Source organism: Oryctolagus cuniculus, chromosome 18, assembly GCF_964237555.1.
Source record: "Oryctolagus cuniculus chromosome 18, mOryCun1.1, whole genome shotgun sequence".
Lineage (NCBI taxonomy): Eukaryota > Metazoa > Chordata > Mammalia > Lagomorpha > Leporidae > Oryctolagus > Oryctolagus cuniculus.
In genome coordinates, this window is record NC_091449.1 from 17,620,796 (window position 1) to 17,647,952 (window position 27,157).

Here is a 27,157-nt window from a genome sequence, read left to right on the forward strand (position 1 = left end):
CCCCCTCTGCCTCTGCCTCTTCTTAGGAGAAGGAGGGTGTGTGCCTGGAGGACTCCACCGCCCACTGGTACATCCAGTGCTTCCTGGATGGGGTAAGTGCCCCGGGGACCCCTTGCCCAGGGAAGCTCCTGCCCCAGTGCCTGGTTCTCTGGTGCTGGTGGCCTGTGACTCTGAGCTCCCCCAGCCCCAGCAGACACAGGAGGGAGCCTGCTGTGCAGACCAGGCAGGCCCTGTCCAGCCCTGCTAAGGGTGGTCCAAGCTGAGGCTGAGCCTCAGAGCCAGCAAGGAGGGGACAGGTCCCACCAGGACCCATCCTGAGAGCCTGGCAAAGGCCAGAGCCCTACAGTGAGAGGCAGGAGATCCATAGACCCCCCGAGGCAGAGGCTAGTGGCAGCACAGCCCAAGGGCTGAGCCCTCCCCAGGTCCCTGGGGTGTCTGGCATCTCCAGTGTGGCTTCCAAAGTGTGCAGACCCCCAGGGTCCAGGACAGGACATGGTCATCCTCTGTGGGTCTGGTTCGCTGAGTGGGCAGGGATGTGGCCATGAGGCATGGCCTCCCCTCCCCTCCCAGGAGGAGCTCTGGCCTTCTTGTGTGATCAGCCTCCTGGAGTCTCCCTCTGTCCTAGGGGAGTGACACTGCACACCCACCCCTGTGGGCCCTGCTGAGGCCCTGATGGGCGGGTCCTCCAATGCCTCTGTCCCCAGGTGCCGTTCCCCCTGGCTCTGAGAATATGGGATATATACATCCTGGAGGGCGAGCACGTGCTCCCGGCCATGGCATACACGGCCCTCAAGATCCATAACAGTGAGTCCTCAGGGCCCACAGAGGCCCGGGTGCTGGGGACGGAGGAGCCTGGGGGTCCCCTGCCTGTCCCTCGTGAGCAGGGCTTGAGGGAGGGATGAGGGGGTTGGGGAGGCCTGGGTTCCCTTCAGGAGGGCACTGAGAATCCCCCTGTTGCATCCCCAATCCCAGGCCCCCACAGACCACAAGGAGAAGTGGCCAGGGTCATCGCACTGGAAATTGGCCCCTGAGCAGTCCCTCTAGTGCTTGGCATGACACCCAAGGGTGTCCAAGGGTGTCTGCAGCCCATGTCTGGTGCTGGGACAGGGCTTGGAGCAGCCATGGTGGCTGCGCCATCCCTAGGGCCCCTCCCAGCCTGACACCCACCCCCATGTCTAGAGCGCCTGCTGAAGATGCCCCGGGACCACCTCCGGGAGTTCCTGCAGGTGACCCTGAAGCAGGCCTGGTCTCTGAGCGAGGACGCGGTCATCAGGCAGCTGCGGGCCTCCATGCGTGAGCTGGGGAAGCTCCAGTGCCTCCTGCCTCCCGAAGGTGAGTCCAGCACACGGCCCCATCCCATGCTCCCTTGGGGGAGTCAGTAGTGGGAGTGCCAGGCCCTGACATCCCCGCCCAGGGCCTCACCTCTTCCTGGTCCTCCTTGTCCTCCCCGGGCTCAGCAGTTCTGCTTTCTGAAGCTCTGTCAGCATGGCCTGGCAGGGCCTCGGGCAGCTTCCCAGAATCCTCCTGTGGGTGCCGGCTCTCCCCCCACGACTCTGGGGCCGGGCCGTGGAGCTGTCCTCAGGACATTTGTGGCTCTGGCTCCTCGGCTGACCCCCACTCTGGAGTGGATTGGAGGCCCCGCCTTGAGCTACCCTGCCCAGGTCTGGAGCAGGTGCCCTGGCTCAGTGCCCCCAGGAGCCTGGAGCACAGCTGGACCCCCACTCCAGCAAGATGAGAAGTGGCCCTGCCTGCCCAGGGGGCCCCTCCCCAACTGACCCCACACAGGCTCCTGGCCCGATGACCACAGCTGTCTGCACACAGGACCCTCCTAGGACAGGGGTGGGCGGGGCTCCCACCTGCATGTGGGCAGGGCTAGAGGGAGGTGGGGCTGTGGGAGACCCTGTGCAGTGATGTAAAGGCTACCGGCACTGGATCCCCTTCAGCCATCTGAGAACCCCTGGAAGGCCCAGGTGCCCTGAGCCCAGTTGTGGGGGCCGAGTGCACTCCTGCAAGCAGGGCTGGGCACAGAGGCAGGGCTGGGGGCCCCGCGGCAGAAAACAAGAGTGTGGGCTCTGCAGCCCTAGCCTCGGGCCAACAGAAGGCAGCGGGACCCGGAGCATCGCTGGCTTCTGGGCTCTAGTGGGGAGGGGTCCCCATGCTCATCCCCTGCTGCTGCTGCCATCATGGACCTGAGCGCCTGGGTCCCCATGCAGAGCAGAGATGGGCTTGTCCCAGCTCTAGAGGCTCTAAGTGGGGGCCCAGGTGCAGGCTGTCCAGGCACTGGGGAGGCCCCACTGTGCCTCCAGGTGCTGCCTCCTTGGGTGCTCATGGGACAGTAGTGGTGACAGCCCAGTCTCACCAGGAAAGAGACAGTGGCCCAGGGGCAGAGGACACAGGGCACCCCTGCCACCTCTTTAGAAACTGCATTCCCTGTCCCCAAGTCCTGAACCGGACTCCATGTCTGCCCCACAGCCCCAGCTCTCACCCCCATCATCTTAGGCTCAGTTCCTTTCCAGCCATGTAGGAGGGACTCAGATGCGGGAAATCAGCCAATGCACTGTTAGGGCGCAGCAGGTCAGGTGGGGTAGGTGATGGGGTCCTGAGTTGGTGCCTGGGTCCCCAGAGATGAGAGTGAGGCAAGGAGTTCAGGGCCATCCACCCTGTGGGGCTGTGCAGGAGGAGCCGGTGGTGTCCCAGGGCTCCCCTTGCCCGGGCTGCACACACCCTCCCCTCTGGGGCCAGCAGCCTGGAAGAGTCCTCAGCGTCACACGTGGTGATGGGGACCCCAGGGTGAGGTCGGGGCAGGCACCCTGCAGGCCAGACGGGGGCTGTGGAGAAGCAAACCGCGTCTCTTCTTCTTCCAGCCAAGGCCATCGAACAGTGCAGCAGGCCCCTGGGGCAGGCACGCGTCCCCCAGATGCACGTTCCTGCCCCCACTGCTCCGAAGGCCAAAATCACCATTCAGGACACAGTGGCAGTGTGGGAGCAGACCAGGGGTCCCGCTACCCGTGCAGTGATGATCCGTCCTCCAGGAAGCTTTGGCCTCCGCATCACCAAGAGGGAAGGCATGGAGGAGGAGGAGAGCTGGGAAGGCAGCCCAGAGCCCCTCGGCCTGGGCTCCCCTGTGGGGACCGCAGAGTCTCCAGGTTCTGCCAGCCCCACGGAGTCTCCAGAGTACTCGAGGAGGTGGGGAGGCCTGTGCCAGTGCGCCAGTCTCCCTAACCTGAGCGGGCCAGAGCACAGGGAGGACGACTCCTCCGACGCTGGCAGCCGGGAGGGCCTGTGGATGTGGGCTCCTCCACGGGCCTCGGAGCCCCCAGAACCAGGGCCCATGCAGGCTGTCCCCGCCTGGGGGCCACAGCTGAAGACTCCCCCCTACTGGCATGGCAGCCCCATGCACTCTGGGGACAGTCACGGGCTGGAGCCGGCCAGAGCCAGCCCTGGGATGGGAGACCAGGCCCGCGTGCCCTCCCTGGCCAGAGGCCTCCTTACCTCTTATTCTGTGGGGCACCTGGATGATGGGTGCCTCCTAGAAGAGAGGCCGAGTCCAGCATCTGTCCTGCCCAGGCTGGGCAGCAGCCTTCCGTGTGTCTTCACGGCATCCTATGCACTCGGTTGAGCCCCCACCGCCCAGGCTCTTCCTGGGGCCAGGACACCCTGACACTGGAAGACAACAGCCGTGCCAGGAGCCACTGTACTCTCCTCCCCGCCCCCTCCCCCACCGCCACCCTCAGGTGGTGCTGAGCCTGTATTAAATTGTTCCATGGAAAGGAGTTTGCTCCAGTTTGTGACCCCGGTGCCCAGCGGCAGCAAGCTTCCCCGTGTTCCTGGAGAGCGTAGGCAGCTCCACAGCCCCCAGCCCCAGGCAGAGACCCACTCAGGACCCTGCAGGCAATGCCTGAGATTCAGCTGTGCCCTGTGGGAACTGGGTCAGGGTGGGAGAGCAGCAGCTGTGAGTGCCCGTGACCTCTGGGACAGATCAGCACAATAGGAACAGCCGTGGTTGGAGGGCCTGTGTCACCTCTGTGCTCTCCCCTAGACCTGGGCGGCCGTGGCTGCAGCATCCCTGGCTTGACCCCGCATGTCTCTCACAGGTATGGGATACCTGTGTCACACTGTATGTTCCAGGACCTCAGGAAGGAATTAAATTCCTGTGGTGTATACGCTGGCCCGTTATCAGGCTTTATTGTCCAGGGGACACCGAGGACCAGCAGGGCTGACTTAACCGCCTTTATCACATTTCTAGCCTTTTCTCCGGATTGGGCTGCTGCAAATACAGCCTTTGAATAAGTATCTCCCACCACTTGGACAAACTTAAGTTGACCCAAGGAGTTCATGTGGGTGAAGTCCACTTGCCAGAGCTTCTTAGGAGCAAGTCCTCGCGGGTTCACTCCTGCTTGTAGCAGTGGGGCTGACGGGGCGAGGGGGCACAATTCTTGCAAGAGTGCACTAGGTGTTTGCATTGGCTCATTGTTAGCTCCGGGAAAAGTGATTTTGTGTTGCTTTCTGCCATATGAAGTTTTTGGTGTAGAATAGGGGCTTGTTCTAGGTGTCTGATGGCAGCCAAGTTGCAGGAGATAAGATGATCGACCTTTTCATTGCCTTGGGAAACTCACATAACAAGCAGCAAGTATGACCTGCAAACCAGCGTAAGCACAGCAATGGAGTTTTTTTTCTGAACTTGAGCCTTGAACCCCTTGGGTGGTTTAAAGGGCCCTGTGCCTCCATCAGCACCAGCAGGTGGTATCGGGAGAGAGGCATCTCCCCAGACTGAGTTGTCCCGAGCCCTTCCAGCCCCTGAGGCTGCAGCCCTACAGGCCCACACGCCGGGTCACCAAGGGGCGGTGCTGCTCTGCCTAGGCCCTCCAGAGAGCTCCCCCAGCCTCCGATGCAGGAGCACAGTGTGTTGGCTCCAACAAGACGAGGGTGTCCATGGAAACGCTAGCAGAAGCGAGCCCGAGACAGCTGCTTGTGCTCTTATCTGGAACCCGGTGAGCAGCAAGACGAGTAACTTAATATCAGGTTATAACCATGAATAAAACCCCACATGTGAGTGCATCCTGATACAAACAGATGACTGCATAAGCAGACGGATGGAGAAGAGACAAATACTCCTGAGAGAGACCCTAAGTAGTCAATGGCTGACTCCGCTCCAGCAGGGGGAGCTACTGCCCCTCCCTGACAGATGTGGACAGTCCTCTGGTGATAACCCGTGGTCAGCCACAGCTGTCATGCACCTGGATGCCAGGTGACAAGAAGGGACCTGATTTCTTTGGTTTTCTTTCCAAACTCCTCAACCCTAGTCCAAACTCCAAAGAGAGCACAGTGTAGGGGACATTGGGTCATCCCTGGCCAGGCCTCCCCTAGAGTGGCAAGGTCAGAAAACCCAGGACAGGCTGAGAAAGCTCCCAGCCCCGAGGACAGGTGGACAACGGGCAGCTGGCACTCAGCTCTGGGTGCTTCTTTGCCAAAAGCAGTTGCCGGATGTGAATCCTGTTTGGCACAGGGTTCTCCCTGGGCTCGAAATAATTGTGTGTCTTTTCTGCTCTGATGCCCAGCAAACCGTATTCTGTCATTGTTGGTGATAGAGTGCCTCCAGCCAAAACAAAACAAAAGTGCTTAATCTTGAATTCACTTGGAAGGCAGAGTCACAGAGAGGCAGAGAGAGAGAGAGCGAGCGAGAGAGAGAGAGAGCAAGAATTTCAGTCCGTTGGTTCACTCCCCAAATGGCTGCAATGGCAGCTGGGCCTGCTCTGGGTCTCCCATTTGGGTGCAGGGGCCCAAGCACTTGGGTCATCTTCCACTGCTTTCCCAGGCCATTAGCAGAGAGCTGGATGGGAAGTGGAGCAGCCGGGACTGGAACTGGAGCCCACATGGGATACCGGCACAGCAGGCAGCAGCTTTACCCATTAAGCCACAACATGGACCCTAATTTTGACATATTGTGACATGTAAAACCTGCACTTTTAAAAATGTGAGGGGCTGGCTTGTGGCTCAGTGGGTTTAAAGCCCAGGCCTGTGGTGTTGGCATCCCATATGGATGCTGGCCAAGTCTGGCTGTTCTGCTTCCAATCCAGCTCCCTGCCATGGCCTGGGAAAGCAGTAGAAGATGGCCCAAGTCCTTGGGCCTCTGCACCTGCGTGGGGGACCCAGAAGAAGCTCTTGGCTTCTGGCTTCTAATCAGCACAGCTCCGGCCATTTTGGTCATTTGGGGAGTGAATCAGCAGATGGAAGACATTTCTCTCTCTCTCTTTCTCTATCTCTCTAACTCTGTCTTTCAAATAAATAAAATAAGTCTTTTTTTTAAAAAAATTAATGTGAGGCAATATCTACACATTCACAAAAGACCTTCAAAAACGTAGTGGAAGCTGCATTTTATGAAAAAGTCATGTGACTTTCGAAATTTTTGCACTGAAATAAGCTTACTGTTTTTTTTTTTTTTTAAGATTCGTTTATTTATTTGAAAGTCAGAATTACACACAGAGAGGAGAGGCAGAGAGAGAAAGAGAGACAGAGGTCTTCGATCTGCTGGTTCACTCCTCAACTGGCCCCCATAGCCACAGGTGTGCCGATCCGAAGCCAGGAGCCAGAGCTTCTTCCTGGTCTCCCACGCAGGTGCAGGGGCCCAAGGACTTGGGCTATCTTCTACTGCCTTCCCAGGCCATAGCAGAGAGCTGGATGGGAAGTGGAGCAGCTGGGACTCAAGCTGGCTCCCATATGGGATGCCAGCACTGCAGGAGGAGGCTTTAACTCACTACACCAGAGCCACAGCACCAGCCCCAGCTTACTGTGTTTAAAAAGGAATTATTGGGGCCAGCGCAGTGGCCCAGTGGGTTAACGCCCTGGCCTTAGGGACCGGTGTCCCATATGGGCACCGGTTCTAGTCCCAGCTGCTCCTCTTATGATCTAGCTCTCTGCTATGGCCTGGGAAAGCAGTAGAAGATGGCCCAAGTCCTTGGGCCCCTGCACCCGTGTGGAAGGCACAGAAGAAGCTCCTGGTTCCTTGCTTCAGATCGGCTCAGCTCTGCCTGTTGCGGCCATCTGGGGAGTGAATCAGTGGATGGAAGACCTCTCTCTCTCTCTCTCTCACTGTCCACTCTGCCTGTCAAAGAAAAAAAAGAGTAATTATCCAGACTTACTTCCTATAATTAATTGACTTTGACACTTATTATCAGGACTTCTACCATGCACTGCTCATTCAAAATATTTGATTCTGATTAATTTTTAGAAGCCTATAGTATTTCTTTTTTGTTTGTTTTTTCATCTATAGTATTTTGAGCAGGAGAATCTTCAGAGCCCATGATCCAGAGAATTCTTTCTGTGACTATCACATATTGGTTTTTTTGTTTTCCTTTTTAAATATTTATTTATTTATTTATTTATTTGAAAGGCGTAGTTACAGAGAGGCAGGGATAGAAAGAGAAAGAGAGAGAGAGAGAGAGTCTGCAAAATTACTCTTTTTTTTTTCTTTGACAGGCAGAGTGGACAGTGAGAGTGAGAGAGAAAGAGAGAGAGAGAGATAAAGGTCTTCCTTTGCCGTTGGTTCACTCTCCAATGGCCACTGCGGCTGGCGCACCACGCTGATCCGATGGCAGGAGCCAGGTGCTTCTCCTGGTCTCCCGTGGGGTGCAGGGCCCAAGCACTTGGGCCATCCTCCACTGCACTCCCGGGCCACAGCAGAGAGCTGGCCTGGAAGAGGGGCAACTGGGACAGAATCCTGTGCCCCAACCGGGACTAGAACCCGGTGTGCCGGCACCGCTAGGTGGAGGATTAGCCTGGTGAGCCGCGGTGCCAGCCTGGATAATTGCTCTAGATAAAGACACTGTAGGGGCTGGCACTGTGGCGTATTGAGTAAACCCGCTGCCTGCAGTGCCGGCCTCCCATACGGGCACTGGTTCCAATCCAGCTCCTCTCTTTTTTTTTTTTTTAAAGATTTATTTATTTATTTGAAAGAGTTATATAGAAAGATAAGGAGAGAGAGAGAGAGAAAGAGAGAGTGGTCTTCCATCTGCTGGTTTACTCCCCAACTGGCCGCAACAGAATGAGCTATTCCAATCCGAAGCCAGGAGATAGGAGCTTCCTCCGGGTTTCCCACATGGAAACATGCAGAGAGCTGGATTGGCAGTGGAGCAGCCGGGACTGGAACCAGCACCTCTGCTGTGGCCTGGGAAAGCAGAAGATGGCCCAAGCCCTTGAGAAACTGTACTGCATGGGAGACTGTGGGGAGCAACTCGGACTAGACTGTTACTGGAATTAAGACTTATTCTATGCATCTGCTCTCCCACAATATGGCGCTGAGAAGGGAGAAACAGCTTCTACGCAGCTGCCTCCAGTTCAACCAATAAACTGTAGGACCTGCTCCTGATTGGAGGAGTGCAGTGTACTCGGCGTGTGGGTAGCAGAGTTGGGATTGGCGGAAAAGGACTATGAAGGAGGAGAGAGACAACATGCACCAGGAACATCTATCTGAAGGAACACCTGTGCAGCCCCCGAGAGAGCCGGCCGGCGGTGTGCCGCTCCCCCGCGGAAGTGGGGAAGGTGGCAGGGGGAACTGCCCTTCCACAGAGGTGGAAGGGATGGTAGCCAACCTGGGAAGAACCAGCAGCAAACCCGCGGAGGGCCGAGCAGACAAAAGAACAGCGCAGGGTCCTGTGTCGTTCCTCCACAAAGAGGGGCAGCGACAGGAGACTGGTAAGAAGCTCTTGGCTCCTGGCTTCAGATTGGCACAGCTCTGGCTGTTGCGGCCAACTGGGGAGCGAACCAGCAGATGGAAGACCTCTCTCTCCCTGCCTCTGCTTCTTCTCTGTGTAACTCCGACTCTCAAATAAATAAATAAATCTTTTTTAAACAAGACATTGCAAATGTTAAAAATTAAAATTTAACCTGTTTTGTTAAAAACAACCTTTTAAAGATAAAAATAACGTGGTTTTTGTTCAATTATTCCAGACTATATTCTCACATATAGGGGTAGTGCTAGAAAGAATAGGAAAAAACATGAGAGGACAGAGTAAATACCTGAGATAATAGAGAAATATCTGTTCAAGTGCTTTTCAGTGCAAGAGTAGCTGGTAGAATTAAAGACAGCGTGTGATGTTACAAATCAGTCAGAAACAAGAGTGTAACTCCTCATGCAAAAGGGAGAGCACTGAAAGTAGCCATGAAACGTAAGCCAAAACCTTAGAAGAGAGTGACTGAAATTAGAACACACCAACCACAACCACAAAAAATGGGTTAAATTTATTATAAGAATCTCAGAGTAAAATTTTTTTTTTGACAGGCAGAGTGGAGAGAGAGAGAGAGAGAGAGAGAGAGAGAGAGAGAGAGAGATCTTCCTTTGCCGTTGGTTCACCCTCCAGTGACTGCTGCGGCTGGCGTACCACGCTGATCCGATGGCAGGAGCCAGGTAATTGTCCTGGTCTCCCATGGGGTGCAGGGCCCAAGCACCTGGGCCATCCTCCACTGCACTCCCTGGCCACAGCAGAGAGCTGGCCTGGCAGAGGGGCAACCGGGACAGAATCCGGTGCCCCGACAGGGACTAGAACCCGGTGTGCCAGCACTGCAAGGCGGAGGAATAGCCTAGTGAGCCAGGATGCCGGCCTGAACTCAGGTATTCTAATATAGGACGTGGCTGCAGCGGCTTTACCACTGCACCAAGGGCCTGCCCCCAATGTTTTTCTTAAGCTTTAGGTGTCTTCGCATCAGGAAAGGAGTGGCAAATCCAGACCCAAAATGCAAAGTCATTGTAATCAGTCATTGCTTTCTTTTTCCACTTAACGTGGCCAACTCTTCCCTGGGCTCTTCTGGGGTTCCTACAGACCACAGAGCCTGAACCCCAGCTGCTCTGCTCCAAAGTGGCCCAGACACCCAATGGGGACGATATGGCAGCACCATACTAAGTCTTCCTTTTTTCCACAACCTTGTTCTCTTTCTACCTTTTTATGTTGTAAAGTTTTAGAATTTTTATTTACATTTGTTTATTTGAAAGGCAGAGAGACAGAGATCTCCTGGCCACTGATCCATTCCCCAAATGTCTGCAACAGCCAGGGCTGGGCCAGGCTGAAGCCAGGAGCCCCAAACTCAATTTGGGTCTCCTGTGTGGGTGACAGGGATCCAAATATTTGGGCTATCACTTACTTCCTCCCAGGGTGTAGGCGAGCAGGAAGCTGGAATTCAAAGTGGAGCCAGGACTCAGATCCAGGCACTCTGATAGGGGCTACCAGCATACCAAGCTGTGTCTTCACTGCTGCACCAAATGTCCAAAACAATGGTGCAAGGTCTTTTAAAAAACAAAAAATCTTCCCATTAGCATCAGAGTTGGGGGAGGGGGGAGCAGGTTACAGGTACAGATTCTGAAACTCTGCAGTCTTAAGAGACTGGGTGGCTGCAGCCTCATTTTGAGTATCCATCCCAGTGCAACAGGAGAGAAACAGGACTCATTTAGAAAAATATCAAGCTCCTCACAACTGGACACGTGTCCATTTCTAGCTCCAAACCAATCAGGAGCGAGGAGTGTCAGATCCTAACCGGCAGTGACCCCTGCTGCCCTGGTAGGGACTCCTGAACGTTCAAGCATGCCCAAAATGGCCTCATGTGAACTTTCCGGGGTGATGGTATCAAGCACCATTGCTGTGGTGTGTCGTGTGCAAAAACAGTGAAAGCCAAATCAGCGGTGCCTGTGCAGATCACCTAGCTGGGTGCAACATGGTGTCCTGTGCCCAGGGGTTTGAGCCAGATTGAAGTGCCGTGTGCACTGGGGGAACAGGCACGCCTTCCCACCCCCATGAAAGCACCTGTTCGGCTCCCATAGGACAGCAAGTTGATGGAAGCTCACCCTGCTGTGCTGTCCGTGTGTTGGAGCATGAGCGCCCCATAAACCCTTCTGGGTTGCATATTGGCCCCTTGTCAATTTCTATCTGCAAGTGAGCCAAAGATCCTGGGCTTGGTAAGGCCACTGTGATGTACAAATAGTTCCACTTTCTGGAAGCAGGTTTGTGACAATGTTTCAGGATCACCTTTTGCAGCATGAGTTAATCAAAGAAAAAGACAAAGGTTGTCCTTTGCATTCTTCATTAAAAAAATTTTATATATTTGAAATGCAAAATGAGAGAGAGAGAGAGAGCAGGAAGGAGGGAGGGAGGGAGGGAGGCAGGGAGAGAGAGAGAGATCTTTCATCCACTGGTTCATTCCCCAAGTGCCCACAGTAGCAGGGCCGAGTTGGGCTGAAAGCAGGAAATACAGCTGCATCTCCCACGTGGGTGGCAGGAACCCAAGCACCTGGGCCTTCCCCTGCTGCTTCTCATGCACATCGCAGGAAACTGAACCCAAGTGCAGACGGACACCCCACGCAGGGGCTCCAGCCACCGCGCTGGCACATCGCCTGCCCGTGTTCTCCACCTCCTTTCAGGCTCGGGACCTTCCACGTCTCACCTGTCGACAGGTGTGCTGGCCTGCCAGGTATGTAGCCTGCTTCCTCGCCCCCCCCCCCAGCACCAGGTGAACACCATGCTCCCCATCAGCAGCTTCCTGCCTAACTCGCAGGCGCACACCACACACCTGTGGGCCCTGTAGAATCAAGCTTTTTTTTTTTCCTTGAATTTTTATTTTTTTTAAAGGTTTACTTGAAAGTCAGTTACCGAGAGAGCCGAGCTTATTTTTTTAAAACTGGAGGCTTACCTGAACATCTTGCTCTCCCAGTACAGAACCTAACAATTCCCATGCTCTCTCTAATCTGGTCTTCCACTATTTTGTTATTTCCACATAGAGCTTAAGAAACCTTGCGCCCACCCCCACCCCCCATTGAAATACTAAGGAATTCAGCTGTAAAAGCTTCCTGGGGGGGGGGGGTGTCGAGGTTTCTTTCATTTTTAAAAAAAATATTATTTATTTATTTGAGTGCTAGTTAGAGAGAGAGGGAAAGACAGAGAGAAAGGTCTTCCATCAGCTGGTTCACTCCGCAGATGGCCAGAGCTGGGCCAATCAGAAGCCAGGAGCTTCTTCTGGGTGCAGGGACAGAGCCTTCCAAGTGAGAACTCTGGTGGCTGCTTCAGTCACAGGAGCTGCAGACCCCGGCCCACTCAGAGGACGGGGTCGTGCACACTCCGCTAAGACAAGCAAGCCCCGCACAGAGACCTGGGGAGCGCGGCCCGCTGGACGCTGGGGGTGGACAGCCCAGCAGGCCCCGCGCGCTCCCGGCGGGGAGGCCAGCCCAGGTCCCCAAGCCCCCGGGCGCCCCGCGGCCCAGGAAGCGAGCCGCGCGCCCAGGACCGCGGGACCCCACGCCCCTCCCCGCCGCACGGCGGCGCTGCGCAAGGCCGGCCGTTGTCCGGGGCCGTTGGGCGCCCACGTGGCTTCTGGACGCCTGGAGGCCGGCGCGGGGGCGGGCGCCATTACGAGAGGCCGGGGGGCGCGGGGTGGAGCCGACGAGGAGCCCAGAGCGCGCCCGCGGCGGCGGCGTCGGGTGGGAAGACGAGGCGCGGCACTGGGGGGCGTGGCGGCCGGCCTGCAGGCGGGGGCGCGTCCAGGGCAGGAAGCTGGAGTCCCCGTCGAGCTGGTGGGCACGGCCCCCGCAGAGGCCTGAGGCTTCCGGCGCGACGGCAGGGGCCGCCCCCGGGGCGGCGGCGGTGGCCGCGCGGCTCGCCACGCCCGCCACGCCCGCCACGCCCGCCGCCGGGCGCGTCGTCCAGGGCAAGCGGGCCAGAGGCGCGGCGAAGATGCTCCAGGTCCTGGTGCTCCAGGTGAGCGAGCGGCCCGCGCACGGACGGTCGGGCCCGGGTCGGTGCAGGCGGGAGGCTGGAGTGCGGGTGGGGGTCGCTTCAGAAGGGGGCGCGTGCGCTGTTCCCGACGACCCCGGAGGGCGGTTGCTGCGAGCTGTCTCGCACTAGGTGTGCGTGCCTGACTCGGGCACGTTGGCAGGTGTGTCGGTGCCCCGCACACCCCAGCCCACGTCCGCCCTAGGTTAGGGCCCTCGCGGGGAGCCGTGGACCTGGCTCCCGCCCTTCCCCCGCCGCCCTCGGGGCTCGGCTTCCGGGACCCCCCCCCCCCCGCCGCCCTCTCCTCACGCGGGTGTCCTGGTCCCCGGGGCGGGCATGGGCCGCCACCTTGGAGACTTGAGGTGCCGGGAGGGCTCCCGAGGAAGCCGGAGGGGAGGCGCTGGAGGAGGGAGTTTACAAACCGGAGCCAGGGTGTGGGATGGGGAGGGGCGCCGCGAAGGAGGGGGATGGGTGGTGTTTGTGTTCTGTGGATTCACCGGACCAGAGCGTCACACACCCCCGAAGCCGCTGACTCCTTGCAAGGAGGCCTGGCTCAGACTTTTCAATTTGTTTTATTTATTTCACAGAGTTAGAGACAGTGAGAGACACAGACAGACAGACAGAAAGGTCTTCCTTCCGTTGGTTCACTACCCCCCCCCCCCCACAAATGGCCGCCACGGCCGGCGTGCTGCGCCGATCAGAAACCAGGAGCCAGGTGCTTCCTCCTGGTCTCCCATGCGGGTGCAGGGCCCAAGCACTTGGGCCATCCTCCACTGCCCTCCCGGGCCACAGCAGAGAGCTAGACTAGAAGAGGAGCAACTGGGACTAGAACCCGGCGCCCATATGGTTCGCTGGCGCCCCAGGCAGAGGATGAACCAAGTGAGCCATGGCGTCGGCCTCGGCTCTCAGACTTTGAAGGGATTTCAGGTCTCCCTGGGAGGCTCCTCTGCACTAGTCAATGTTCTCCATCAGTCCTAAATATGTCAGTCCCAATTCCTTCCTGTGAAAGGGCTCTCACCCATCCTGCCACGTGCACGCCCGTGGGTGCAGGACTTGGGCAAGAAGTGCTGGACTCGTGCCCTCCTGCTTGGGAACCCGTGTGTGTGTTGGGCCCTGGAACCAGCTTATGTCCCCCCTCAGCTCTGCCCGGCCTCCACTTATGACTGCGACCTGGCTCACCCTTGGAGCAAATCTTCTGCCCCTTATAGGAGTATGTGCCCCAGTGAGGTCCAGGTTCCGGCTGTCCTGATCCAGATTGATGTGGCATTTCCATGGATACGGTGCCCCCTCCCACCCTGTGCCCATCAACAGGTGATGGGGTACCCTCAGGGTGGTGTGCATGTAGGATGGGAAATTATTTAGCTTTCACATTGTTTAGTTTTGAGGTGTCCTCTTACACATGAGGATGTCATATGAAGTGAGGTGAGCCAAGCAGAAAGGCCCACGTGCTGTATGATTCTGTGGGCGAGTTGAATGGCAGCTGCCAGAGGTTGGGTTTGTGCGTACAGGGCAGATTCAGTTTTGCAAGGTGAGGAATTCTGGAGATGGCTGGTGCTCATGGTTGCACAACAGTGCCAGTCTACGTAATGCTACTGAACTGTACACTTAAAATTGCCCAAAAGGATGAATTTTATCTGGAGTTTGCCACTTTTTAAAAAGATTAACTTATTTGAAGAACAGAATGACAGAGACCAACAGAGAGGGAGGTCTTCCATCCACTGGTTCATTCCTCAAATGGCCGCAACAGCCAGATCTGGCAGAGTCTGAAGCCAGGAACCAGGAGCTCCATCCGGGCCTATCATGTGGGTGGCAGGGGACCAAGCACTGGGACCCCGAGGCACATTCCCAGGGAGCTGGATCAGAAGTGGAACAGGCGGGACTCAAACTGGTTCTTGGTGGTCATGAGACAGGAACCCGGCAGAGAAGAGAAGCAGCGACCCAGAAGACAGCGGCCTCCCTGGGTGACGCAGACAGAGGCGAGAGCTGTACCTGGAGAGCCGCATCACCAGGAGCCCTGTAGCAGGGCAGCTGTGCTGTTCCTGAAGAGTCCGGCCTGCAGGAGACTCTGCCACATCTGGCGGGGCCGAGACCTCTCCTGGCTAAGGAGGGCAGAGAAGAGCTGTTGGCTGCCAGGAATGGGAGGAGGGCTCGCACACCCCAGCTGGTTAGGTGCCGCGTGTGATGTCTGCATCGCACCTCAGGGTGCCTGTTCAGATCTGACCGCTCAGCTTCTGGTCCAGCTTCCTGTGTGCTCACATGGGAAGGCAGCGTATGATGGCCCAAGGACTTTGACCCCTGCCCCTGTGTAGGAGGTCAGAGTGGAGTTCCTTCCCTCCTCCCAGACTTGGCTGTTGTGGGCATTTGGGGAGTGAACCAGCAGATGGAAGAGCTCTCTCCCCATCCCCCACCTTGCTCTTGCTGTCCGTCTCTCTCTGTCACTCTGCTTTTCAAATACATAAGTACACACAGCATATATGAGGAAAGCAGCCCGGGCCACACACTTCTGTGTTTGAAATCTGGGAGGCCGTAGCACCCTGATGGCTGGGCACGTGGCCTTGGAGAGTGGCAGAAAGCAGTAGTCCTCGGCCTTCCCTGGGAAGCTCCTGGAGGAACTGGCAACTAGAACTCTGTATGTTGCTGTCTGCAAAAACTGGGCCTGGCTTGCATTTTACAGGTTTTAGGAGCAGATTTCATTTAAAAAAAAAAAAATTCTAGCAGCCTCAACATTTAACAATAAAAAAAATTATTTATGTATTTTCATTGGGAAGACAGGTCAGCAGAGTTCTTCCATCTGCTGGTTTACTCCAGAATGCCCACAGCAGCCAGGGCTGGGCCAGGCCAAAGCTAGGAGCCTAGAGCTCAGTCCTGGTCTCCCACGTGGGTGACAGCGCCACAGTGCTTGAGCCATCATCTGCTGCCTGACCAGTAGCCATGTTGGCAGGAAGCTGGATTGGTGGTTGTGTGGCCTTGATGTGAACCAGGCACTCTGAGTATCCCAAGCCGTGACCTGACTGCTGCCCCAAACGCCCACCCCTAAGAATGATTTGTAAACGTCTTTCCTAAATTACTCTTTGGAAAATTTTCAAACACAAAACAGCATCATGAATACCTGTGTGTACTACACCCACACTAACTGGTTGGTAACGCTTTGCTGCGTTTGCACTTCAGAAATATGTGTATGTAAAAATTACTTTTTCTTTTTTGGTTGAGCCATTTGAGAATGAGTCTAGAACTCAGAGCACTTAAGTGATTTTTCTAGGAACAAAGCCTTCCTCTTATAGAACTATAATGTAATCATCACACTTGAGAAATTTAATGTTGGTGCAACACTGTTACCTGATACACAGTCTGTACTCCCTTTGTCCTCATAAGGTCTACTGTAGCTTGTTTTTTCTGATAAAGAACCCAGAACTACACATGCATTTAATTGTCATGGCCTTGTAGAGTTCATGCAGGCAGTACATTGGTCTATCTTTGATGATACTGAAATTTCTGAAGACTAAGGGCAGTCACTTTGCAAAGTATTCCTCAATAATTATAATTATATTAATATATTTAGGTTAGACATTTTTAGTAAAAATGCTACATAAGTTATGCCACGTCAGAGGACAAGATGTTTTAAAAAAAAAATTGATGCTGGGGCCAGCATTGTGGTATAGCAAGGTAAGCTACCACCTGTGATGTCAGGACCCCATATGGGCACCTGTTCAAATCTCGTCTGCTCCACTTAAGATCTAGCTCCCTGCTAATGTGCCTGGGAAAGCAACAGAAGATGACACAAGTGCTTGGGCCTCTGCCACCCATGTGGGAGACCCAGATGAAGCTCTTGGCTTCAGCCTGGTCCAGCCCTGGTCATTGCAACCATTTGGGGAGTGAGTGAATTGGTGGGTGGAAGATCTCTCTCTGCCCCCCTCTCTGCCTCCCTCCCTCTCTAACTCTGCGTTTGAAATAAATAAGTAAATCTTTTTTAAAAATTCAGATTAATTTAAAAATTTTAACTTTTTATTAGAAAATGCATTGGAGATGCAGAAAAGTGTGGAAAATAGTATCAATATTGGGACACCCACCAAACTCTTATTTATTTGAAAGGTAGAGACACAAGGAGAGACAGAGCTCTCCCATCCCTTTGTTCACACCCCAGATGCCCACAGTAGCCAAGGCGGGGCCAGGCCAAAGCTTGGAGCTGGGAACTCAACCTGAGTCCCCCACACTGAGGACAGGGACCCAGTCACTCAAGCCATGGTCAAGAGGCCTCCTAGAGTGTGCACTGATTAGCAGCAAGCTGGAATCTGCATCAGAACGTGCACGGAAACCTAAGCACTCCCATGTGGAATGCAGACCCTGCCTGAGGATTCACTGCTATGACAAAAGCCCACCCCTATTTTTTAATTGATGTATAATTTATTTACAGAAAAATTCATTCCTTTTTGTGTAGACTTCTGTATTTTGAAAAATGCATAGCATCGTGAAATCACCCCAACAGTCAAAATGCCAAATTGTAGCCATTCTAGTAGGTGGGCAATGGTATCTCATTGTGGTACTAATTTGCATTTCCTTGTCACCAGCTTGTTTGCCATCTTTGGTGAGGTATATGTTAAGATTTGTACATTCTTCTAATAATTATGAACTCCTTAAAGTTCTTTATATATTACAAAGTTCTTTGTTAGATGTATGATGTGTGAATACTTCCTCCCAGTTTCCTTTCTCTTATGTTTTTCAAGGAGCAGAAGGTTTTAATTTGGATGGACTTTAATTTATCAGTCTTTGCTTCTATGAATTACACTTTTGGTAGTGTTATCTTTGTCTAATTTAGCCACAAAGGTTGCCTCCTATTCTTTTAGGAGTTTCACATTTAGCTATGTGATCCATCTGACTTAATTTTTTTGTTTGGGGTCAGGAATGGATGGAGGTTTTGTTTTATTTGCATGTGGGTATCTAATTGCTGCAGGACCATTTGTTGAAAAGAGTATACTGTGTACATTGCATTCCTGTGTGCCTTTATCAAACAGGAGCTGACCATGTTCGCGTGTGTCCCTTTGTGTGTGTGTGTCCTATGGAGCTCAGCACCTGTGCTTTCTCCAGCGCCACCCTCGCCTGATGGCTGTAGTCTCACAGCTGAGACTGGGACTTGAGGTCGGATAGTGAGCCCTCCAGTTGTGTTCTTCTTTCTCATGATTATTTAGGCTGTTCGAATTCCTTTGATTTTATTTAACCAAAGATTTATTTTTATTTATTTGAAAGTGAGAGTTACAGAGAGAGGTAGAGCCAGAGAGAGAGGTCTTCCCTCTGCTGGTTCACTCCCCAAATGACTGCAATGCCTAGAGCTTATCTGATCTGAAGCCAGGAGCTTCTTCCAGGTCTCCCACGCAGGTGCCGGGCCCCAAGGACTTGGGCCATCTTCTGCTGCTTTCCCAGGCCATAGCAGAGAGCTGGATCGGAAGTGGAGCAGCCAGGACTCAAACTGATGCCTATATGGTTTGCCATTGCTGCAGGCTGTGGCTTTAACCCGCTGTGCCACAGCACCAGCCCCTAATTCCTTTGTCTTTCCAAGGAGGATCTCATTATTAGCATGCTGATTTGTAACCACCCCTTCCCTGCAAAAATCAACCAGTAAAACCTGCTGGAATTGCGTTGTGTTTCTAGAGCACTTCAGGGGAAAACAGCCGTTTCTTAATTATGGCCCCCACAGGTGCTAGGGGGCATCCCACCCCCAGCACTGCGCAGCATCTCATGAACAGCCTCCATTACTGTCAGCCACCCCTCAAGGTGCATAGTCCATGGTGCTGAGGGTCCAGTCGGGCCCTCCGCTGAGGTGGATGGGCAACCCCTGCCCCAAGGGTGACCTTTTTCGTTTGATCAGTAATTTTTTTATGATCTTGTCCTCATCACCTATTTGTATACAAAAGTTGCTTAAAATTTTAAAACCAATCTAAAGAGACAAAAACTAAAGGATCGCTGCATTTATTTTATTGGGCAGCTGTTCCCTCAAGCTTCGGCCCTGGGTAAGTCAGTCCACTTCCGGAGTTTCTCTGCAGCCACCGGCCCTGCTGGTCTCTTTAGGGCTGACCCTCCTGTGTCAGAGGCTCAGCTTGTACGGTATTGCTGGATTTGAGCTGCACTCCAGTTTCAGGCCACCTGCCTGTCTGTGTTGTGGTGGGTCCAGGGAGCTATCTTGAGGACTTTGACTGTAGTAGGGGTGGATGGAACAAGGGTCTGTTTATTTCTAAGAGTTTGTTTTATCTGTTTGAAGGCTTTTTTATTTGATTTAAAGATTTTATTTATTTGAGAGGTAGAGTTAGACAGTGAGAGGGAAAGACAGAGATAAAGGTATTCCTTCCGTTGTTTCACTCCCCAATTTGCCACAATGGCCAAAGCTACGCCGATCCGAAGCCAGGAGCCAGGAGCTTCTTCCTGGTCTCCCACGTGGGTACAGGGGCCCAAGGGCTTGGGCCATCTTCTATTGCTTTCCCAGGCCATAGCAGAGAGCTGGATCGGAAGTGGAGCAGCTGGGACTCGAACCAGCGCCCATCTGGGATGCCAGCACTTCAGGCCAGGGTGTTAACCCGCTGCACCATAGCGCCAGCCCCGAGAAGTCTTTTTTAAAATAGAGGACTTTTTCCCCACTTTGTGGCTTTCTAAGTCTGGAATTTGCAGGTCTAACAAGCAAATTAGATACAACAGGATCTAAAACAAAAAGATTGAATCATTATTAGAGTACCTAGGAAATGTGTTCTCTAAACCAGGAGCAGGTTTTCTCACAGAGAGAGGCATGTAGGCCTGGCCAGGTACGTATGAGGCCCAACCTCTCTCTGTCTTTACATGGGATAGTGGAAGAGACATCATAAGAAAGGTGTGAACCTCTTGAGGGAAGACGCCCTGTTGACTCCATTACCTAGGCGGCCTGGGAGAAGAGCTGGCTTGAACAGGAGGGTAGTACAGAAGAGGCGGCACTTCTGAAAGGAAGATTGCAGTCCTGCCTGTCCTGACCCGAGGCCTTGCCCTCAATGGCAGTAGTTATCTTGGAAGCTGGCAGAGTAAAGGGCTCTTTGAGCTTGGAGCCAGTAGGATCTGTGGTTCTAACCTGGGATCCCTTCAGCCCCAAGGCAATTCCATTCACCCAGCTCTTGACAGAATTTGGTAGAGGCTGGCTTTTTTTCAGGATGGCTGTTTGCCCCATCTCCTGGCTTTCCAAATTGAAGCCTGATGCCATTTGGGGTAGACTGGCCTCACTGGGTCTCTTTGATGGCAGAACACTGTGTAAAGTAGCTATTAGTTGGCTTGACACCTATCTTTACATTCCTCCTGCTAAAGCAGACCACAGAGGCATCCTCTAGGATGTCAGTTAAGGGGTTGTTGAGTTCTGTCCTTAATCTTTGGTGGCTGAGCTAGAAGTCTGTAGTCACAGGCATGTTTTGACAGTTTTTTTTTTTTTTTTTTTGAAACAATGCAATGCCCATGAGGAGAGCTATGTTCTTTAAGTACGATCAAAACATGAAGATCATTTACCTAATTTGTCTATAAATTTTGTTATTAATTTGCCAAAGAACAACTTTAAATTGGACTTTAGGGAGCAATGAGCACTGTATTATACCTCTAACTATATTGTTTTTAGATAAATAGTATACCTTTATGGTTGCAAATACCTAACACAAGTGCAACTTGTTTGACCAGCAGACCCAAATGCAAACATGTCAATGACTTAAAAAAATTTTTTTTTAGTTTTTCTGTACCAACAAATTGAGAACAGCCTATTTATCATATTTATTTAAGTCAGGTGCACCAGAAAGGTAATTTGTGTTAATTTAGCAGTATTATATGAGTGTTTTTTTTTTTTTTTTTGACAGGCAGAGTGGACAGTGAGAGAGAGAGACAGAGAGAAAGGTCTTCCTTTGCCGTTGGTTCACCCTCCAACGGCCGCCGCGGTCAGCGCGCTGCGGCCGGCGCACCGCGCTGATCCGATGGCAGGAGCCAGGAGCCAGGTGCTTTTCCTGGTCTCCCATGGGGTGCAGGGCCCAAGCACCTGGGCCATCCTCCACTGCACTCCCTGGCCACAGCAGAGAGCTGTCCTGGAAGAGGGGCAACCGGGACAGAATCCGGCACCCCAACCGGGACTAGAACCCGGTGTGCCAGCGCCGCTAGGCGGAGGATTAGCCTAGTGAGCCGCGGCGCCGGCATTATATGAGTGTTTTTTATCCATAAGCAATCAAAACCGTTTTTAATAATTTTTATATAGACATACAATCTGCACATAAGTACCTGGCTCCTGCCATCGGATCAGCACGGTGCGCCAGCCACAGCAGCCATTGGAGGTTGAACCAACAGCAAAAAGGAAGACCTTTCTCTCTCTCTCTCTCTCTCTCTCACTGTCCACTCTGCCTGTCGGAAGAAAAAAAAAAGAAAAGAGGAAAAAAAAAGTAATGGGGCTAGCTGTGGTGCAAAGGGTTAACGCCCTGGCCTGAAGTGCCGACATCTCATATGGGCGCTGGCTCCTGGCTTCAGATTGGCACAGCTCCGGCCATTGCGGCCAATTGGAGAGTGAACCAGCAGATGGAAGACCTCTCTCTCTAACTCTGACTTTCAAATAAAGAAATCTTAAGAGTGTTAATTTTTTTAAATCTATGATGTCAGTGACCCCCCGAGGCTCTTGACATGAGCTGCCTAGACTAAGGAAGCCTTTGAGTCCACAACTCTCAGTATTTGGACAAGGCCAGAAGCAAAGTGGAAGTTCTCTCCTCCCTTTAGAGAAAAGTACATCCTCTTTTGATGGCTGCTTCTTTTCACTGGGGCCTCACGGAGATCCTTCATGTAAAACATTTTTTGCCACAGTGTCTTGGCTTTCTATGCTTGACATGTAAAACAAGTCCATATTTAAACAGACTTTTAAAACTTTAAAACTTTTAAAACTCAGCTGTTTTTAAACAAGTAGAACTTAATGAGACAAAGATTATCTCAGTAGGATACAAAAAGACTATTTTCCCAAATATCTATTAACACTTATGTATTTCATCAACCTCATTGCTTTTACAGAGGATCAGATTTTAATCTTACGTCAAAAAAAAAAAAACAGATTGATAACTTTTGTAGCTAACAAGAAAATTTTATAAGCATTTAAGACTTCCACACACCTTTTGCAGCTTACCTAAACCGTTTTATCTTTTCCATTCCAATCTTACAATCCATGTCCTTTCTTTATTATTTCACTAAGAAGCACAGTTTTGACTTGGCCAGAGAATAGTTAAAGCAGTGAAAACAGATTTTATTCAGTACCTCCTGAGGAGAGCTGAGCTCCATCACCAGTGGTGCGGAGGTGCCTGGGTGTTTTAAAGGGAGGGCTGGGGTTGGCACAGCTCAAGGGAAGAGTGAGAAGAGGTCATTCAGGGTAAATGCGTGATCCCAGCTGTGTGTGCTAGCTGGAAGTTATGGAAGTTAGCACGCTGTCATCTTGCAGAAACTGGCATGGCGGCCCTGGCCTCATAGGAGTGGCTACTGAGCAGGGACACACTTCCAGATTTGTAAGCTTTTTTGAGTGAAGTCTCTAAGAACGGAAGGTTGGGGCCTGCCTCAGATGATAGCCTGAACAGTCAGTTCTTCTGGCACTGTGGAGCTTTCTCAGGCTGGCAGGCAGGCAGGCTTGCTTATTTATTTATCCATTTTATTTAAGAGTAACAGGGGGCGGGGGAGAGAAATAGCTCTTATCTACTGATATACTTCCCAAACGCCTGCCATGGCCAGGACTGGACTGAAGCCAAAGCTGGCAGTAGGGAACCCATTCCAGGTCTCCTGCATGGGTAGCAGGAACCCAGTTGGGCCATCACTGCTGCCTCCCAGGCTCTGCATTAGCAGGAAGCTGGAGTCAGGAGCTGGAACTGAATATTGAATCTTTAGCACTCTGGCGGGGGGATTCAGTGAGTGTCATGACTGTTAGGCCACATGCTCACCACTCAAGTGAGCACTTTAATGAATAATTGCAGTCATCCCAGGGTTGTGGCCTTGTGCTGCTGGAAGCTGGAATCTGGTTGTCTCTGAGTGCGAAGGACTGAATGGAGCCACATGCCCGGAGTGCTGTTTCTAGGGGCAGCAGCTGTAACTGCGTGCTCCTCTGAGCCCTGCACTGCTCACGTACTCAGTACTCCTTGCTGTCTCCCCCATTGCCGTTCAGGACTTGGCAAGGGTGGGAGGGGTGTTGATGTGCAGACATCAGGGCTCCCTCTATGGCTGTTTCAGAATTTCTCCCCCTAATCCTCACTGGCACCGACAGCTCTGATTCCTCGAGCCACAGTGTGACTTTGTGTTGAGTTGTTGCCACTCTGTACAACTGGGAGGTGTTCTGGGAAGTGCCCAGTGAAGTTCCTTCTTTCGAGGGTCAGCTCTCCAGTGTCTGTTGCTTTTGCTAGCTCTTCATTTATTTTGTGTTTTTTCAGGGTTCATAATTGTGCTGTGTGTGTAACTTATACACTATTTTGCCCTTGCCAGAATGACTGCTATTCATTTTCCAGTTATTTATTATCAGAATAGTCAAACATTCAGAAAAATAATACGATTACTAAGGTGAACTCTTCTATTCCTGCCACTGGTAACTTAGACTCCATATCTCTGGGTGTTTCTGCTTCCATACCTTTTCAGTAGACAGAGTTAGGAAAAACCTCTGAAAAATCATGAGTTCTGGCCGGTGCCATGGTTCACTTAGCTAATCCTCCGCCTGTGGCGCCGGCACCCCAGGTTCTAGTCCCAGTTGGGGCGCTGGATTCTGTCCCGGTTGCTCCTCTTCCAGTCTAGCTCTCTGCTGTGGCCCGGGAAGGCAGTGGAGGATGGCCTATGTCCTTGGGCCCTGCACCTGCATGGGAGACCAGGAGGAAGCACCTGGCTCCTGGCTTCAGATTGGTGCAGCATGCTGGCTGTAGCGGCCATTTGGGGGGTGAGCCAACAGAAGGAAGACCTTTCTCTATCACTAACTCTGCCTGTCAAAAGAAAAAAATCGTGAGTTCTTTTTTAAAATTTAATTTTATTTATTTGAAAGAGTTACAGAGAGAGGTAGAGACAGAAAGAGAGATCTTCCATCTGCTGGTTCATTCCCCAGATGGCTGCAACGGCCGGAGCTGTGCCAATCCGAAGCCAGGAGCTTCCTCCAGGTCTCCCACGTGGGTGCAGGGGCCCAAGGACTTGGGCCATCTTCTACTGCTACCTCTCTCTGTAACTCTTTCAAATAAATAAAATTAAATTAAAAAAAAAAAACTCACGATTTTTTTTTTTTGACAGGCCACAGCAGAGAGCTGGATCGGAAGTGGAGCAGCCGGGACTCGAACCGGCACCCATATGGAATGCTGGCGCTTCAGGCCAGGGCTTTAACCCACTGCACCACAGCATCGGCCCCAAATCATGAGTTCTTAGTGATGTTGTCAATCAAACTTAATTTTGGGGGGCTGGTGCTGTGGAATAATAGGCTAAGCCTTTGCCTGTGGTGCCGGCATCCCTTATGGGCGCCAGTTCATGTCTTAGCTACTCCTCTTCTATCCAGCTCTATTGTATGGCCTGGAAAAGCAGTAAAACATGGCCCAAGTATTTGGGCCCCTGCACCTGCATGGGAGTCCCAGAAGGAGCTCCTGGCTCCTGGTCTTGGATCTGCCCAGCTCTGGCCATTGTGGGCATTTTGGAAGCGAACTAGCGGATGAAAGACCTTTTTCTCTGTCTCTCCCTCTCTCTGTAACTCTACCTCTCAAACAAATAAAATCTTTTAAAAAATTTAATTTTCCATTTTATAATTCTTTCCCCTAACAATAAAAATCTTGGTTTCTAATAACAATAGTAGATAAGACCCATTCAGAGAAGTCTAAGTTTCATCCTTATTCTTTCCACTCCATTCTTTTCTCCTGTAGGAGGTAGTCTGTATTTGTTTTGGTTCATCTGCTGTCATTTAAAAAAATATGAGCAGGCTGTATATATATTCATACTTATTTTTCTTACACAAAAAGAATACTAAAAATGTTCTGAACCTTTTGTATATATGGATGTTTTAATAGGTATTTTAATAAGAAGAATATGTTTAATATTTATATTTTTAAGCTACAGGAGACCAAATAGAACTGATTGCTTTTTGAGTTGTACTACATAATTGAGAATTGCATATTATTGATTACATGTTTTAAATTTTATCTTTGGCTCTTTGGTATGACCATTTAAGAGAAAGGTAGTTGTCAAAAATGATAGATCACTTAAATTAGAAAGTTACATGGTTCTGAGGTTTATTTGGTTTTAAAAGAAATCATGCATTATTTTATAATCTTCTAAAAATTCTGCAGGTTGAAGATCCAGATTGCTTCTGGGTTATTATAAAAGGATGTAGTCCCTTTTTGGATCATGAAGTCGACTATCAAAAACTAAATAGCGCCATGAATGACTTCTATAACAGCATGTGTAAAGATACAGAAATAAAACCATTAATGTTGGAAGAAGGACAGGTATGTATCTGAATGCACTTTATTTATTGTATCTTTATTATTATTTAATGATTTATTTAGTTGAAAGGCAAAGTTAGAGGGACAGATAGATCTTCCATCCTCTAGGTCAATCCCCAAATGGCCTTAATGACCAGGACTTGGCCAGGCCGAAGCCAGGAGTCAGGAGTTCCATCAGGATCTCCCACGTGGGTGCAGGGACCCAAGGACTCAGACCATCTTGCTTTGCTTTCGCAGGCTCATTAGCAGGGAACCAGACTGGAAGTGGAGCAGCCGGAACTGGAACCAGCACCAGCCTTTAATTATCCTATCTTGAAACACTAATCAGGATGTAGGGGTGGGTGTTTGGCCAGGTAGTTGAAACACCACCATGTTAGAGTGTTTGCATTCGGTTCCTGATTCTAGCTTCCTGCTAATACACAGACCCTGGGAAGCACCAGATGATAGATAGCTCCAGTAATTAGGTCCCTGTTACCCACCTGAGAGACCTGGATTGAGTTCCTAGCTCATAGCCTTCACCCTCTCCCCCCCAGCTGTTGTGGGCCTTGGGGAGTGAATCATTGGGTGGGAGTGCTCTGTCTACCAGATAATTGTTAAAAATATTTCAGGAGCTTAGAATGATGAATGTGATTAGAGTATTTTAACGTTCATGGTTGTTGCCTTGTGTTAGGTTTTTGGGTTGCATGAGACTCAGGCTGATGGTGGCAGGGGGTGGTGCTTGTGTAGGTCCAAGTGGGGCCTTGGGATAGATGCCATCCAGATCCAGGTGTTAGGGCCGTCTTCCTGGCGGTGGGAGCCAGGGCAGGTATATGGACCTTGGCAAAGAGGACCTGGGGTTTTCGGTTCTGGGCCAGTGCCTCCCTCTTTGGTTGCTCATGGCTTTGACTGACTTGGGATTTGACTGACTTGGGATTGTTTCTGCTCTGTGCTCCACATCAGGGCTTCTTTGCTTTCGTGCAGCCTCAGCCACCATTGCTGTGGTCTGATTTTCTCTTGGGTCAGCCATGTTCCAAGTGTGAACTTCGGTAATAGCATGGAGGGGAAGGACATGAACACTCGTTAGGAGGGAGACAAGACCTCATCTGAATTCCTTCCCTCGTGCCCACAAATGTCCTTAGTGACCAATTTGTTATTTTTCCATAGCAGTGACTTACTGGAGGGATGGAACGGGGTCAGTGGTCCTTTAAGTGCAGTCTTGTTTGGGAAAGCATGATGGCCTCCTCACAGTGAGCATTTACCCAGGAGGTGAGCGCTTTCTCCCTGTCCTTTTGTGGAGAGGTGGTTAAACAGGACACTGTGAATAGATTCGGGGTCACTTGTTTTGAAGAACAGGTGTGCTGTTACCTTCACGTGGGTTTAACATGGGAGAGAGCGCCACTTGCAAGCCATGCTAGGATGACCCCTCCTTCGTGGCACTGCTGTGAGTGTTTCACTTCATGCTCTCTCCATTCAGTGGCTGTCACTGCCCGAATCCACTTTCATTTGTTTTCTTTTTTTTAAAGAGTGATTTATTTATTTGAAAGTCAGAGTTACGCAGAGAGGAGAGGCAGAGAGAGAGAGAGGAGGTCTTCTACTCCCTGGTACACTGCCCAGTTGGCCGCGACAACCAGAGCTGTGCCGATCCGAAGCCAGGAACCAGGAGCTTCCTCCTGGTCTCCCACGCCAGGTGCAGGGGTCCAGGGACTTGGCCGATCTTCTACGGTGTTCCCAGGCCATAGCAGAGAGCTGGATTGGAAGTGGAGCAGCCAGGGCTCGAACCGGCACCAATATAGGATGCCCGCACTGCAGGTAGTGGTTTTACTATGCCAAAGCATGGGCCCCTCATTTGTTTTCTTTTCTTTTTCTTTTTTTTTTTTTATTTTTTGACAGGCAGAGTGGATAGTGTGAGAGGGAGAGACAGAGAGAAAGGTCTTCCTTGCCGTTGGTTCACCCTCCAGTGGCCGCTGCTCCCACTGC

At 51.9% G+C, this 27,157-nt stretch overlaps 1 protein-coding gene and 1 long non-coding RNA gene across 2 annotated transcripts; both read left to right on the forward strand.

Annotated features, from left to right (window-relative positions):
• Positions 1-399: 399 nt before the first annotated feature.
• LOC138846470 (USP6 N-terminal-like protein) lies at positions 400-5,733 on the forward strand. The gene is made up of 2 exons (XM_070062426.1): positions 400-804; positions 1,180-5,733. The coding sequence occupies exons 1-2, from the start codon at positions 774-776 to the stop codon at positions 1,380-1,382; spliced, it is 234 nt and encodes a 77-aa protein (XP_069918527.1). The 5' UTR covers positions 400-773; the 3' UTR covers positions 1,383-5,733.
• Positions 5,734-12,649: 6,916 nt separating this feature from the next.
• On the forward strand, positions 12,650-25,217 carry LOC138846479 (uncharacterized). The gene is made up of 2 exons (XR_011383995.1): positions 12,650-12,734; positions 25,046-25,217. It is a non-coding gene; the product is annotated as an uncharacterized lncRNA (long non-coding RNA).
• Positions 25,218-27,157: the final 1,940 nt, after the last annotated feature.